This window comes from Pristiophorus japonicus, chromosome 1 (genome assembly GCF_044704955.1).
Source record: "Pristiophorus japonicus isolate sPriJap1 chromosome 1, sPriJap1.hap1, whole genome shotgun sequence".
NCBI classification, from domain to species: domain Eukaryota; kingdom Metazoa; phylum Chordata; class Chondrichthyes; family Pristiophoridae; genus Pristiophorus; species Pristiophorus japonicus.
The window spans coordinates 410,495,109-410,511,720 of record NC_091977.1 but is presented as its reverse complement, the minus strand read 5'-3'; the positions used below and the strand labels follow the sequence as shown (position 1 = coordinate 410,511,720).

General features: G+C 50.0%; 1 protein-coding gene across 1 annotated transcript in view; it reads left to right on the top strand.

Annotated features, from left to right (window-relative positions):
• The window catches only part of LOC139267182 (cytochrome P450 7A1-like), an 84,880-nt gene that overhangs the window by 23,660 nt on the left and 44,608 nt on the right, over positions 1 to 16,612 (top strand). The window contains exon 3 of the mRNA XM_070885148.1: positions 4,836 to 5,446. Coding sequence (XP_070741249.1) covers positions 4,836 to 5,446 — 611 coding nt within the window. The remainder of the gene's footprint in view (positions 1 to 4,835; positions 5,447 to 16,612) is intronic.

The following is a 16,612-nucleotide window of genomic DNA, read 5'->3' as shown; positions in this document are numbered from 1 at the left end:
CCGAACGAGAGATTTTGCCGGATGAGGGGGGTCACGTGTTTGGGGGACTGTGCCTTTAAGTGCTGTTGCTGAGGTAAGTATGTGTGTGCACTGATTGGCTGGACTGACTGTCAGTCAGTCAGTCAGCCAATCAGTGTGCAGGTGGCCTCAAAGAATCGGCGGGCCTCGAAGAGCTGGCTGGCCCCGAAGAGCTGGTGGGCCCCGAAGAGTCGGCAGGCCCAGAAGCATCGGCGGGCCCCGGTGGGCCCAGAAGAGTCGGCAAAGCCTGGCGGGCCTCAAAGAGTCGCCGTGCCTTGAAGAGTCATTGGGCCTTGAAGAGTCGGCGGCCCCGGTGGGCCTTGAGGATTCGACCCAACCCCCCGGAGAGAGTGCTGTGGGGAGGAGCCGCCGGCCCGAGGACTGTGACGCCAGGAGTTCCAGCAGGGCGACGAGGAGGAGGCAGCTGATTGAGGAGAACGATTATATTGGTGACTTGGATTTTGACGGTCGCATTCTCCACATGCGCCACCTGCGACACCACGTGCTCCATTTCCAGGGACACCCTGGCTCGGATGTAACTGTGGAACAGAGGCAGGCAGGTGAGCTGAGCGACCCTCTCAACCGCTCGCTGCCTGGACCGTTTGATGGCCACCTTGGCTATGCCCAGGAGCAGTTCTACGAGGAGGCCTTCCGACCCGCCCGCTCCGCCCAAGTGAAAGCTCTGGAGTCGGGATGGAGATTTCACCAGACGTCCAGCAAGTCAAAGGACCTGACCAGGTCCCTCAACTTCTCCATCGCTGTCATGCTCTGCGGGGCACCGGAGCGGTCCCTCGCCTCGAGAGTGCAGTTAAAATCCCCCCCGAGGACAATGCAGTCGCCGACGTCGATGGAGCCTAAAAGAGTGGACACTTGTTCGAAGAAGCGCACTTGCTGCGGACCGGGCTGAGGGGCGTACACGTTCACTAAATGGAGCAGCACGTCCCCCAGGCGAATAGTGACATGGAGCATCAACAGCTCTACAACTATTTTAGTTGAAGACAATAATCAAGTGCCCCCTGATTAAAGGTGGGGGGGAGGGGGCACACTCCAAAAACTTTTCAGGTGCCCTCTTATTTTTTATTTTATTTTTTTCCATGGGCACCAAAACACAAATTATACAAGTGCCCCCTGGCTAAAAGTGGGGGGGGGGGGCACTAAAACCGACAAACACAGACAAATTAAACTTTAACCAATAGTAATCAAATTAAAATTTGGTTGCTGGGGGTAACGATGCACTCCAGTCCCTCAGGCGGCCACCTCTCGCAGAAGGCCGCGAGCGTACCGGTGGACACCGCGTGCTCTATCTCCAGGGACACCCTGGCTCGGATGTAAGCGTGGAAGAGAGGCAGGCAGTCGGGCTGAACAACCCCCTCGACCGCCCACTACCTGGACCGGCTGATGGCCCCCTTGGCCATGCCCAGGAGCAGTCCTACGAGGAAGCCTTCCGACCTGCCAGCTCCCCTCTGCACAGGGTGCCTAAAGATCACGTGTGTGGGACTGAAGTGCAACCAGAATTTGAGGAGCACCCCCTTTAAATAATGGAACAGGGGCTGCAACCTCGCACACTCCATGAAAACATGGAACACGGACTCCTCCAGACCGCAGAAATTGCAGGCGGCCTGGGAGCCCGTGAACCGACTTAAAAATTTATTGCATGGGACTGCTCCGTGCACCACCCTCCAGGCCAAGTCCCCAATAAATATGGGAGAACTCCCGTGTAGAGTTCACTCCATTGAGGACCCCCGCCTTCTCTGGACGGCAAGATGGTGCGCCATGGCGTGTCCGGACGGCAGATGTGGATGGCAAAGTTGAGAGTGTGCAAGAGCAGCCCGTACAGGAAACCCCTCCGCGCAGAACTGAAAGGCACAGAGGGGATTTCCCCGAGGAGGCTCAGGTTGCGAGGCGCCAGCTCCCAAGGGAGGTTCCGGGGCTTGGCGCCGATGAGGAATTCAATCAATAGCTCTACAAACCTGTGCGCATACTCACAGGTGTGTACATTACAGTTGCATTTAGAGGACAGTAAAAAGAAAGGTTTAGTGAGAAGAGTGTGCTACACTCTACCAAATGATCCAAAGGAGACAGGTGGACTGTTGTAGAAGGCCATAAAACAAATGAGTGCGAGACCTAACTGTAATCATGGGGGATTTCAATCATCCCAACTTTGATTAGGATTTACAATAGGGACAGTGCATGTGATCAGTAATTTATTGAAGTTATGTGGATCTAATTTCTAAAGCAGTTTGGGGTAGATTTTTGTTTATGAATAACAAGCGAGTTCTCTAAAGAGCGGGCCATTCGTCCTGTTAGATTATTGCCCAGGCAATGAAGATGAAAACCTATCCCAATGAGAGAATTGATATTTATATGAGGAGTGGGCGAGTTGAGGCCAAGATCAGATCAGCCTTGATCTTATTGAATGGCGGAACAGGCTCGAGGAGTCAAATGGCCTACTCCTGCTCCTATTTCTTATGTTCTTAAAATCCTTGGCCGGAAAATTCAATAACGCAAGAAAACGGGCATGGGCACCACGAAGCAAGATATGCCTGCACCTGTTCAAAAAGCGCAGATTTAAGTGAATGTAGCGCACAGCCCAGCAACTGTCACGCTGATAACAGCTTATGTGCTCAGCAAGAGTTAATGTTGCTGGAGTGAGGTTGTCTTTCCTTAAAGCTGGGATGTTCGTTTTCAAGGCAGTCTCTAGCCTTTAAAGCTGAACTGCTTTCTGAAAAAGAAAATAATTCACAACTAGACAGTCTGCAGCTATGAAAGCGGAACTGCCTTCTACACATAAAAAATTCTAAAAGTACTTTAGCACTAACACAAATTGTTCAACAGGCCAGGGAATGAGCACCCAGAGTCTCAGATGCAGCGCTTGAGCTTTGTGCAGGGAGTCAATACTGGAAGAGAAGTCCTCTACCCACAGGGGGCCAGGAGGCCCTCGAGAAAGAAGGATGTGGGACCAGATTGCCGAGACTGCCATTGCTTGCAGTGTCGCCCCCACAACCTGGCTCCAGTGCCCAAAGAAGTTTCATGACCTCAGACCAGTGGTCAAAGTCAGTGAATGTATCGTCTCCTACCAACTGCACCACTAACCTCACACACTGCTCAATGCATGACCGCTTACCATCACCCACCTACCAACAATCTCTACCAAACATGAAGCACGTCTCACATTCCTACTTTACCTCATCCCCTTGGAGAAGATGGTGCTGACCATTCTTGGAAGGGGCATGGCTGAGCCACAGGTGGATGATTCGATCCCGGATATCCTGGCCAGAAAGGGGCTGTCTGGGTTACCTCCTTCGTTTGCTTCCTCATCATCTGCTTTTTCCTCTTCTGCTTCTTCCTTTTCAGCTTCCTTCTCTTCTGTTTCTTCCTCTTCCCTCTGCAAGCAGCTTTAGCCCTTTGCTGCTTCTGCTCCATCTCCATGTGATGTTGCAGCCCAGGTGGACTGCAACTGGAGCCCCCAGGACTGGGAGCAAGTGGTCTTCTCAGAGGCCTTCCTTTAACATCCAAAACCTTGCCAACGTCCAGCAGCACTCCCTGCACACTTTAACAACTTTTTTAATGCATTGCACAAAGCCACTACTCCAATAAAATGTAAAAATAAGTCCAGGAGCTAAAATATAAACTTACCTGAAATTTTTGTATGTCCCTTTAAGAGGCGCTGGCAGCGTCTCTGTATTACTGCTGCGCACATGTTCTTCAGTGCGTGGTTTGGAGAGGGCGTTATCCAGAGCAGCGATGTCCAAAATCACAATCCTGCTTCAATTGAGGCGTTGCATGCTGACTGACATCATAATCTGCATATTTAAGTGTGGGCGGTGAATGCAGGCAACAGCAGTGCTGATGACTTCCCCAAAATGGTGGCCACCGTGTTCCACGCCGGAAGCGAGACAGCTGCCATTTTTCAGCAAAACCGGCCTTAACAGCCGGCTCTAGAACTCCGAATTTTGCACACGCACCTTTAAATCTTTCCATGGACTTATTGCACCTCATCTCAGTGAATTTTTCTGTCTGTGTCTCCTAGCCAGATCCTCCATTTCTCTAACTCTGGATTATTGTTTATTCCCATTCCTTCCACTCCACCATTGGAGGTCAACCTTTCAGTCATTATGCCACTGCCTTCTGGAATTCTCTTCAAAAAATACTTTGGCTTGCTACCCTCTTCCCACTTTCAAAATCCTCCTACAAATCCAGGTCTTTGAACATACCGTTTGTCTCCCACAGCTTATAAATTGCTCCTTTTTCCTGCCGCCATCTCTTTGCCTTGTAAACCGCTTTCACATGTTCTTTTTAAATACATGTAAGTTGTTTCTGAATATACTATTAGCTTATTCAACTCACCGGAAACCCCTGTGATTTCCATCAATGCAGCTATTAATATTTTAAATCAATGAACCAAACTGCTCTTAAGTTCAAAGACATCTTTTGATCTCTTCATTAGAAGTTAACATCTGGTGAACTTTTAATTGAAAACAGAACAAAAGCAGTTTAAAATTTGTGAGATGAGGTAACATTGTGAGCTAAGCATATAAAGAGGTTCAGAATAGCTGATTTTATCTATTCTTCCCTGGGTACATGTAGCACAAAATACTAACCATCTGTGTGTTAAAGACAGCTTTCATTTGAAAATTGGGGTTTAGAAAAAAACTGTCTGCATTTATTACCCGCAAGGCCGCAAAGTTCTTTTTTTGTTTATCTTGAGATAAATGTAATTCTTTATGAGCTATCATAAGCAAGAATACTGCTAGTAAATATTGATTTCACTTGATTATCCTGTATAATAAATACAACAATATTCCATTCTGTCATAGGTATTTAATCATGCAGACTTTAGTGATGCCAAATATGGGATAAGCTATGAAGAGATACATCAAATCTTCAACAAGACCCTACAAGGATTCTCCTTGGACCTTCTGACCTCATCCATGATGGAAAATCTCCAGTTTGTAATGTTACAAGACAAGTCATCATCAGACTCCAGCAGCTGGACCACAGAAAGCCTTTATGCATTTTCATACAGGATAATGTTTGAAGCTGGGTATTTAACACTCTTTGGAAAAAATGAAAAAGCAATGAAACAAAATAATACTGAAAAGGTAAAAGCACAGCATGCTGCCATTCAGTCTGTCATGGAGAATTTTAAAATGTTTGACAATGTATTTCCTGTTTTAGCTGGCGGGATTCCATTGTTGTTTTTCAAAGCTGCCAAGGAATCAAGAATGGCTCTCGCACAAGCATTATTGGCCAAAAACTTAAGACAGAATGACAATAAGTCTCTCCTCATAGAGGAAAGAATGAACCTTTTTGACCGTTCGCCTATACTTGATGAACTCGACAAGGGAAAGACTCATGTCGCAATGCTGTGGGCTTCACAGGCTAATACCCTTCCTGCTACCTTCTGGAGTGTTTATTATTTAATAAGGTACTGACTTACAAAATTCATCATACAAGTTTGCCCAATTTGTAGTGATTTTAAACGTGAACACTCTAAACATTGTACAATATTCTATTCATTTATCTTGAGGGGGAAAGAGATATGGGCCTGAAATTTCTTAAGCTGGGCTGATCGGGTGCGCGTGGTCGACGTGGCGGGTCGGTATCCCATTCCCCATTTCATGCCGTTCCTCAGAGCGACTTTCCCTTAATGGCTCCTATTAAGGTTTCGCACAGCCCTTAAAATGGTGCAGGTCTGATGATGTCATTTATGACTCATTTTCAGCCGGAATTTTTAAAGGAACTTTAGCCACATTGCATTTGAAGGATCATCTAGGATTATGTAGACACTGTATTGGAGCATTGGAGTATTGCAAAGCCTTGGAAACATGACTGCACAGAGGTGGAGGGCTGCACGCAGGTTCTCCGATGCTTATGGAGGGAGTGAGAGTACGTAGGGAGATCCTCATTCCTTCTAATGGGTGGAAGAGACCTCCCCAGCCGACCAAACAAGCCTGATTGGAGATTTCAGAGGAAGTGAACAGCAGGGATGTTGTCAGGAGAACCTGGGTGCAGTACCGGAAACGCTTCAATTATCTCATTAGAATCAGGAAAGGTGAGTGCAAAGCCACACTCAACTTCATCCTGCTGTGCCTCTCATCATATCCACATCACTCTGCCTTCCCAACCCTACTCCTGCACATCATTACTCACACCAACATACCTTGTACGTCCACCCATCCCTCTCTATCTACATTATTACAACCCCATCTGACTAATCACCCCTAACACTTAACCTCATCCTAATGCAATCATACCAATTAAAAACACACAAGGAGGCCATTTGGCATTAACACCCCATTCCATCATAGTCTCCCTCTAAAGATGTAACCCATTGATTCCTTGCACTCATTCCATCACTCTCACTCAAACTTTTATTTCCCTCCTTGCAGGAGAAGAGAGCGCACAATAAGAGGGAGAGGGAGAACCGGAGGTGGCCCTCCTTCATTGGCCACCTTAACTGTAGCAGAGGAGGTTGTCCTGGAAGTATCAGGAGTCGCAGAGCAGCTGGCAGTGGAACACAGAGACAGGGGGACATCTCAGCACCCTGGTAACAGAATGACTTCTCATACAGCCATATGGCATACAAGAGTCACTCATATGGTGACTGATATCAGCAGCCATTGAATGATCATCATATGCATAATGGTCTTGTTACCCATTCTTGATATGACATTACAAAATCATCTCTTTACTCTCCCACAGGTCCATCAAGAGTCCTCGCCCACCACTGTCCAGGAGGAAGAGGAAGGTGACTCCTCAAAGGAGCCTCCAGCCTCTGAGGGTGCACCGTTAGCAGACATAAGCGCATCCAGCAGCAGCGCAGATAAGCACACCTCGGTGGATCCCACAGGAGATTGCATAGTGTTATTATCTGGTGTGTCACAATTCACAAGTGAACAAGAGCAGATGTTGTTGACAGGGACAGCAGTGAAGAGTCCTCGCCGGAGGGTGCAGGATGCTCCCAGCTCTGCTCAGCTGCATGTAGATGCTGAGCCTCGGGGGCCAACCAGAAAGAGGGTGATCCTAGAGGTGCAAGAAGTGCAGGAGGCTTTGACAGATTGTGCGACCGTGATGTCAGCAAATTTGCAGAAAATGGAGGAGTCCCTCTCCAACATGAGCAACACTATGTCACAAGTGTTGGCGACTGTAGGCTCTTCCATGGAAAAGAGGCCAGCTGCATGGAGAAACAATGCGCCACTCACATGAACAAATGCTATCTGATACGCTCATAATAAAGGATGGAACAGAGTACTGTGAACAATGAGTAAATGTGACCTTAACTCCTTTAATAAGACTCCAGAGTGCAGTTACCTCGTGGGTGGTTTGCTTATATACAGTGCTCCCAAGGGATGCTGGGATCCCTTGGGACTCCAAAAGGTAGGCCCTCTGTAGTGGTGTGATACAGGTTACCAAGGGTTAAATACATAACATCACTCCCTCGTAAAGTTAATAGTACACTTATTTACAGGGTGAGACGATCTGGGCCTTTTCACTCCCTTGTTAATCGTCTTGGTACAAATGTGGGTGTGGGTGAGTTGGTCAGTTCTTCACTGGACTGCTGGACAGCCGGCCTTGCCGGGCTGCTGGGGATGGTGAGTTCGGCTTCGTGGTCAACCATGATGTTGGTTGCCACTTGTGTGTGTGTTGAAGGGTCAAAGTTGGTGGTATCTTCTTCGGATTGTTCGTACCTGTTGGTGACATGCAATTTGATTTGCTCCAAATGTCTTCTGCACGTTAGTCCATTGGCCACTTTGACCTGAAACACCCTACTCCCTTCTTTGGCTATGACCGTGCCAGCGAGCCATTTAGGACCATGTCCATAATTGAGCACAAAAACAGGATCATTAATCTCAATATCGCGTGGCAAGTTTGCACGGTCATGGTACATACTTTGTTGATGCCGCCTGCCCTCCACATGATCATGGAGATCAGGGTGGATAAGAGAGAGCCTTGTTTTGAGCACTCTTTTCATGAGTAGCTTGGCTGGGGGAACCCCGGTGAGGGAGTGGGGTCTGGTGCGGCAGCTGAGCAGCACTCGGGACAGCCGGGTCTGCAGGAAGCCTTCCGACATGCGTTTCACGCTTTGCTTGATGGTCTAAACTGTCCGTTCTGCATGGCCGTTGGATGCGGGCTTGAATGGGGCAGATGTGATGTGCTTGATCCCATTGCGGGTCATGAATTCCTTGAATTCAGTACTGGTGAAACACGGGCCACTGTCGCTGACTAGGACATCAGGCAGGCCGTGTGTGGCGAACATGGCTCGTAGGCTTTTGATGGTGGCCATGGACGTGCTTACAGACATTATTACACATTCAATCCATGTTGAATAAGCATCCACAACAACCAAGAACATTTTGCCTAAAAATGGGCCCGCATAGTCCACATGTATCCTCGACCACAGTTTGGAGGGCCACGACCACAAACTGAGCGGTGCCTCTCTGGGTGCATTGCTCAGCTGAGAGCAAGTGTTGCACTGGCGCACACATGACTCTAAATCTGAGTCGATGCCGGGCCACCACACATGGGATCTGGCTATGACTTTCATCATTGCAATGCCTGCGTGGGTGCTGTGTAGGTCACAAATAAAAGTTTCTCTGCCCTTCTTGGGCAAGACCACGCGATTACCCCACAACAGACAGTCCGCCTGCAAGGATATTTTGTCTTTGCACCTGTGGAACGGCTTAATCGCCTCCTGCATCTTCACTGGGATGCTGGACCAGCTCCCATAGAGGACACATTTTTTTACCAAGCACAGTAAAGCATCCTGGCTGGTCCAGGTCCTGATCAGGCGGGCCGTAACGGGTGACTTTTCATTTTCGAATGCAACCATTACCATGAGCAAGTCCGCAGGCTGTGCCATTTCCACCCCGGTGGTGGGCAATGGTAGCCGACAGAGCATCAGCGCAGTTCTCTGTGCCCGGTCTGTGGCAGAGTACATAGTTGTATGCCAACAGCGTGAGCACCCATCTTTGGATCCGGGCAGAGGCATTGCTGTTAATCCCTTTGCTCTTAGAGAATAGCAATATGAGCGGCTTGTGGTCAGTTTCAAGCTCAAACTTGAGGCCAAACAAATATTGGTGCATTTTTTTCACCCCGTAAACACACGCCAGAGCCTATTTTTCAATCATGCTGTAGCCCCTTTCGGCCTTGGACAGACTCCTGGACGCATAAGCGACCGGTTGCAAAATCCCCGATTCATTAGCCTGTTGTAACACACACCCGACCCCGTATGACGACGCATTGCAAACTAGCGCTAATCGTTTACATGGGTTGTACAGGACAAGCAGTTTGTTTGATCATAACAAATTTCTGGCTTTCTTAAAGGCAGCCTCTTGTGATTTCCCCCATACCCAGTCGTCTCCCTTGCGCAGTAACATATGTAGGGGTTCTACCAAGGTGCTTAACCGGGGCGGAAATTACTGAAATAGTTGAGGAGTCCCAGGAATGACCACAGTTCCGTCATGTTCTGTAGTCTCGGCGCGTTTTTGATGGCCTCCATCTTGGCGTCGGTGGGTCTGATGCCGTCTGCTGCGATAATTATTCCCAAGAACTCGACATCCGGCGCCAGGAAAACACACCTTGAGTGTTTCAACCTGAGTCCCTCACGATCCAACCAACTAAGAATCTCTCCCAGATTCTTCAAGTGCTCAATGTTGTCCCGACCTGCAACCAGTATGTTGTCTTGGAAAACCACGGTGCGAGAGACTGACTTTAGCAGACTCTCCATGTTCCGTTGGAAGATTGCCGCAGCCGACCGAATCCCAAATGGACATCTGTTATAGATGAACAGACCTTTGTGCGTGTTGATGCAGGTGAGGCCTTTTGAAGATTCCTCCAGTTTCTGTGTCATGAAGACCAAGGTCAGGTTCAACTTGGTGAACATCTTCCCTTCAGCCAGGGTCACAAATAGGTTGTCTGCCTTGAGTAGTGGGTACTGGTCCTGTAGCGAAAAACGGTTCATCGTTACTTTATAGTCCCCACAAATTCTGACCGTGCCATCCCCTTTAAGTTATTGGACTGGCCCACTCATTGGGCCCAAGTTGCCACATGATTCGTGCCTGATTTTTAGGAGCAACTGGTGGAGAACGGACTATTTTAGAAATCGCAATTCTCCACATTTTTTTTTCTGCAGTTCTAGTCAGGTAGAACAGTTCTAGTTTAGAACAGAATTTTTTCTTCAAAAGGGGGCGTGTCCGGCCACTGACGCCTGATTTGAAAGTTTCCACAGTGAAAATGTACTCCAAACTAAAGTAGAATGGCGCCAGTGAAGATTTTTGTAGAATTGAAAAAACCTGCTCTACACATTAAAAAATCAGGCGCAGGTTACAAATTAGGCGTCCAGAACGAGGTGGGGGGGAGGGGGGGGAAGAGAACCCATTAAATTCGACAATAAATCCTTATTTATACTTCTACAAATATTATACAAATAAATCCAACCTGAATAAACATTTATAAGCCAAGAAAAGGTTAAATAAACCATCTTCCTACCTGTATGAAAGTGCTTCAGCCAGGGAGAATTCTGCAGCCGTTCGTGCCGCTGAGCGGGAGGGGGGGGGAGAAAGCCGTTCGTGTCGCTGAGCGGGAGGGGGAGAGAGAGAGAGAGAGAGGGAGGGAGAGAGAGAGAGGGGGAGGGAGGGAGGGAGAGAGAGGGGGGGAGGGAGAGAGAGGGGGGGAGGGAGAGAGAGAGAGGGGGGAGAGGGAGGGAGGGAGGGGGAGAGAGAGGGAGGGAGGGAGGGAGGGAGGGAGAGAGGGGAGGGGGGGAGAGAGAGAGAGGGAGGGAGAGAGAGAGAGAGAGAGGGAGGGAGAGAGAGTGAGGGAGGGAGGGAGAGGGAGAGAGAGAGGAGGGAGGGAGAGAGAGAGAGGGGGAGGGAGAGAGTGAGAGAGAGGGGGAGGGAGAGAGAGAGAGGGGAGCGAGAGAGAGAGAGGGGAGGGAGGGAGAGAGAGGGGAGGGAGGGAGAGAGAGGGGAGGGAGGGAGAGAGAGAGAGGGGAGGGAGGGAGAGAGAGAGAGGGGAGGGAGGGAGAGAGAGGGGAGGGAGGGAGAGAGGGGAGGGAGGGAGAGGGGAGGGAGGGAGAGGGGAGGGAGGGAGGGAGAGAGAGGGAGGGGAGGGAGGGAGAGAGAGGGAGGGGAGGGAGAGAGGGAGGGGAGGGAGGGAGAGAGAGGGAGGGGAGGGAGGGAGAGAGAGGGAGGGGGAGAGAGAGAGAGAGGGAGAGGGAGGGAGGGAGGGAGAGAGAGGGAGGGAGGGAGATGGAGAGGGGAGAGAGGGAGGGGAGAGAGGGAGGGGAGGGAGAGAGAGGGAGGGGGAGAGAGAGAGAGAGAGAGAGAAGGAGGGAGGGAGGGAGAGAGAGGGAGGGAGGGAGGGAGAGGGGGAGGGAGGGAGATGGAGAGGGGGGAGGGAGAGAGCGGGGAGAGAGAGGGGGGGGAGAGAGAGAGAGAGAGAGCGGGGGGGAGAGAGAGCGGGGGAAAGAGAGAGAGAGAGAGCGAGATTTGGGGGAAAAAGAGAGAGAGAGAGGGGAGGGAGAGAGAGAGAGAGAGCGGGGGGGGGGGAGAGAGAGAGAGAAAGAGCGGGGGGGGGGAGAGAGAGAGGGGGGGGGGTGAGAGAGGGGGGGGTGGGGAAGGGAGAGGTTAGGTTGGATCGGATCCAGTCCGGGAGTCGGGTCCAGTTGGGGGGGGGGGTCAGGTCGGGGAACAGGAGCGCGGGTCGGGTCGGGTCAGTCGGGGGGCGGGAGGGGAGCGGGTCTCGGGTCTCGGGTCGGGACGGAGGGGGGGGGGGGAAACGGGTGTCTGGTCGGCGGGGGTGGGGGGGGGAGCGGGTGTCGGGTCTGGTCGGCGGTGGGGGGGGGGGTGCGGGTGTCGGGTCTGGTCGGCGGGGGAGGGGGAGCGACTGTCGGGTCGGGTCTGGTCGGGGGGGGGGGAGCGGGTGCGGGTCTTGTTGGGAGCGGGGAGCAGGAGCTGGCCGTGGGAGGAGCCTTATCCACGCAGCCCCAGTGAGGCCATTCAGCCAGGGCTAGGGGCTGCGTGCTTCGGGCCCCTCCCACACAGTTCGGCGCCTGGAGCTACTGCACTTGCGTGCCGTCTGTAGCGCGCATGTGCAGAGGTCCCGGCACTGTTTTCAGCGCTGGGACCTGGCTCCGCCCCCCCCCCCCCCACAGCTCGTGCTGGCTGCGCCGAGGGCCAGAGGACCTGTAAGTAGGTGGAGAATACCGAGGATTTTTTTAGGCGCCGTTTTAGGCGCGAAAAACGGGCGCCCAGCTCGGAGGGGCGCCCGTTTTTTTTCTTGTGGAAACTTGGGCCCATTGAATTCCACCTGCGCGATGATGCTTTCTTGCTGCAGCCTGTCCAGCTCAATTTCCACTTTCGCACGCATCATATACGGTATCGCCCGTGCCTTGTGGTGGATGGGTCGGGTAGCAGGATCCAAATGGATCTGCACTTTCGCCCCCGAGAAGCTTCCAATGCCTGGCTCGAACAATGATGGAAATCTGCTCAGAACCTGGGCACATGCGACGGACGAAAGCACTCGGATGTCGTCCCAGTTCCAGCGGATTTTTCCCAGCCAGCTTTTGCCAAACAGTGTGGGGCCATCCCCCGGCACAATCCACAGTGGGAGCTTGTGCACTGCTCCATCATAGGAGACTTTGACTTCTGCGCTGCCAATTACAGGGATCAGTTCCTTGGTGTAAGTTCTTAGCTTGGTGTGAATGGGGCTGAGCTTAGGCCTCTGTGCCTTGTTGCACCACAGCCTGTCGAAGGCCTTTTTGCTCATTATGGGCTGACTCGCACCCGTGTCCAGTTCCATGGATACTGGAATTCAGTTCAGTTCAACTTTCAACATTATTGGTGGACATTTCGTGGTGAAGGTGTGTACCCCATACACTTCTGCTTCCTCGGTTCGAGTCTCCAATTCAGCCTGATCGACAGTAGATCAATGTTCCTCTGCAACGTGGTGGTTTGCATGGTTTGCAGCTCGCCTGCACAGTCGCTGGAGGTGTCCCATTGTTCTGCAGCTGTTGCACACATAGTGCTTGAAGCGGCATTGATGGGCCCGATGATCACCTCCACGACGCCAACAAGGTGTTAACTGCCTCGCATTAACGATTGATGGCAGACTCTGGGTCATCTGAGGTCGTGCAGGAGCCGGCGAGTACATTCTGCCATGTATATTCCTGCTCGAAAACGACGTTACTTTATGTACAGTACTGACCAAAATCTCTTTATGCTGCAAAATTTGTTTAATGTTGTCGCTGGTGAACATAAATGCCTGGGCTATCGTTATGGCATTGCTCAGATTCGGAGTTTTAACAGTCAATAGTTTGCAAAGGATTATCTGATGGCCAATGCCAAGTACAAAAAAGTCTCTCAGCATTTGTTCTAGGAATCCATCAAATTCGCAATATCCTGCGAGGCGCCTTAGTTCGGCGACGAAGCTCACCACTTCCTGGCCCTCCGACCGTTGACACGTGTAGAACCGATACCTCGCCATCAAAATGATTTCTTTAGGATTTAGGTGCTCTCGGCCCAGCCCAGAATTTAGTTGTTGGTTTTACCGGAGCTAGAAGATTCGTCATGAGGCCATAGGTTGTTGCCCCACAGGCGGTAAGGAGGATCGCCCTTCGTTTGGCAGCGTTCTTGTCCCCTTCCAGCTCATTGGCCACGAAGTATTGGTCGAGTCTCTCCACGAAGGCCTCCCAATCGTCCCCTTCTGAGAATTTCTCCAGGATACCAACTGTTCTTTGCATTTCCGCGCGGTTGTTCATTATCTCGTCGCCAATTGATACGCTCATAATAAAGGATGAAACTGAGTACTGTGAGCAATGAGTAAGTGTGACCTTAGCTCCTTTAATAAGACTCCAGAGTGCAGGTACCTCGTGGGTGGTCTGCTTATATACAGTGCTCCCAAGGAATGCTGGGATCCCTTCGGACTCCCAACAGGTAGGCCCTCTGGTGGTGGTCTGATACAGGTTACCAAGGGTTATCTACATAACACTATGGAGAATAGATAGCAGAGGCTCATAGACTTCCTCTCTCGGAGGGATGCCAATGTAGACTTATGTCCACGTGACCCCACTGCTGTGCAGCAAGGTGCTCTCTAGCTCTTTGCTGGCAGGGAAGTGTTAGTGGCCCATGAGTGGGATGATGATGGTGAGAGGAGGCATGGAAGTATGGCTCCGCTCAAAGCACTCACACTTCTCCCCGGTTGCATTCCCCTCAGTCAGAGCCCACATACCACCTGGGACTGCAATGGCCGGGTATTCCCCAGCACAGTCGCAGGAAGAGCAGACTTTGGTGGGGCCATCACAAGCTCCAAGACCCAGAGGACATCTGCCAAAAGTGTCTATGCAAAGGAGGGAGAGAGAAAACGGGGAACTATGGACCGGTTAGCCTGACATCAGTATTAGGGAAAATGCTGGAATCTATTATAAAGGATGTGATAACGGCACACTTAGATAATATCAGCGGGGATTAAACAAAGTCAACATGGATTTATGAAAGGAAAATCATGTTTGACAAACCTACTGGCATTTTTTGAGGATGTAACTGATAGAATAGATAAGGGAGAACCAGTGGATGTAGTGTATTTGGATTTTCAGAAGGCCTTTGATAAAGTCCCACATAAGAGCTTAGTGTGCAAAATTAAAGCACATAGGATTGGGGGTAATGTATTGGCATGGATTGAAAATTGGTTAACTGACAGAAAACAGAGAGTAGGAATAAACGGGTCTTTTTCGGGATGGTGGGCAGTGACTAGTGGGATACCACAGGGATCAGTGCTTTGGCCCCAGCTATTCACAATATATATATATATGTATAAATTATTTAGATTAGGGAACCAAATGTAATATTTCCAAGTTTGCTGATGACGCAAAACTAGGTGGGATTGTGAGTTGTGAGGAGAATGCAATGACGCTGCAAGGCGATTGAGATAGGTTGAGTGAGTGAGCAAACACATGGCAGATACAGTATAACTTGGACAAATGTGAAGTTATCTACTTTGGTAGGAAAAACATAAGGACAAAGTATTATTTAAATAGTGATGGCTTGGGAAGTGTCGATGTACAGAGGGACTTGGGTGTCCTTGTACACCAGTCATTGAAAGCAAACATGCAGGTGCAGCAAGCAGTTAGGAAGGCAAATGGTATGTTGGTCTTCATTGCAAGAGGATTTGACTACAGGAGCAAGGATGTCTTATTACAGTTATACAGGGCCTTGGTGAGACTGCACCTGGAGTATTGTGTGCAGTTTTGGTCTCCTTACCTAAGAAAGGATATACTTGCCATAGAGGGAGTGCAGTGAAGGTTCACCAGACTGATTCCTGGCATGGCAGGACTGTCGTATGAGGAGAGATTGGGTTGACTAGGCCTGTATTCACTAGAGTTTAGAAGAATGAGAGGGGATCTCATTGAAACATATAAAATTCTGACTGGGTTGGATAGACTGGATGTGGGAAGGACGTTTCCCCTGGCTGGGAAGTCTAGAACAAGGGGTTACAGTCTCAGGATACCGGGTAAGAAATTTAGGACCGAGATGAGGAGAAATTTTTTCACTTAGAGGGTGGTGAACCTGTGGAATTCTCTACCATAAAAGGCTGTGGAGGCCAAGTCACTGAATATATTTAAGAGGGAGATAGATAGATTTCTAGAAACAAAAGGCATCAAGGAATATGGGAAAAAGCAGGAATATGGTGTTGAGAGAGGTTCAGCCATGATCATATTGAATGGCGGTGCAGACTCGAAGGGCCGAATGGCCTGCTACTGCTCCTATTTTCTATGTTTCGAAGTGAGCAGGCTGGCTCTACCACAGGGGTTGCACCTCGTAGAAAAACACGTAAAAGAAAGACGGTACACAAGTAGATGCACAAGGATAAGCACATGGGTGTTTTAATAACTGGGTGAAGCTTCCATTACTCTGATGTCACATATTAAACTATTTTCACCACTTTCCTGTCATGGCCAATTTTGTCTGCAATTTTGTTTGGAAGTAGCCTAGTAAGTTGGAGTGTATGGTGAGACATAACGTTACCTCCAGCAATGGTGGTCAGTGTGAAAGGAATGGGTTGGTTATTGTAGGGATGCTTTATGATGTTGCTGTAGGGCGGTGGGAACCTGGCACAGCATATGGCAGCCATATCGGTCTAATGCCTGAAGTTAAGTAAATCTGACCATGATGAGCCCATCCCTGGCCTCCCAAGCAGCAATGTGCTCAGGTGCTGGTGAGATTTGGTCCGCAGGTTCCTCCTCCTCCTCCTCTGAAGAGGCTGTGCGCTCAGAGCCTTGCTCCTCATGCAGCGCCAACGCTCGCTGCTGCGCTATGTTGTGCAGGGTGCAGCAGACCACGACGATTCTGGAGACCCTGATTGGTGCATACTGAAGGGCTCCTCCAGGTCTGTCAAGGCATCTGAAGCGTATTTTGAGCAAGCCTATTGTCTGCTCTGTGACATATCTGGTGGAAATGTGGCTTTCATTATATCTCTCCTGGGCCTCAGTACTTAGCCTAAAGGATGTCATGAGCCACACCTTAAGTGGATAGCCCATGTCTCCAAGCAACCAGTTGGTAAGTCTGTTTGGACATGCAAAGAGCTGAGGAAGGGTGGA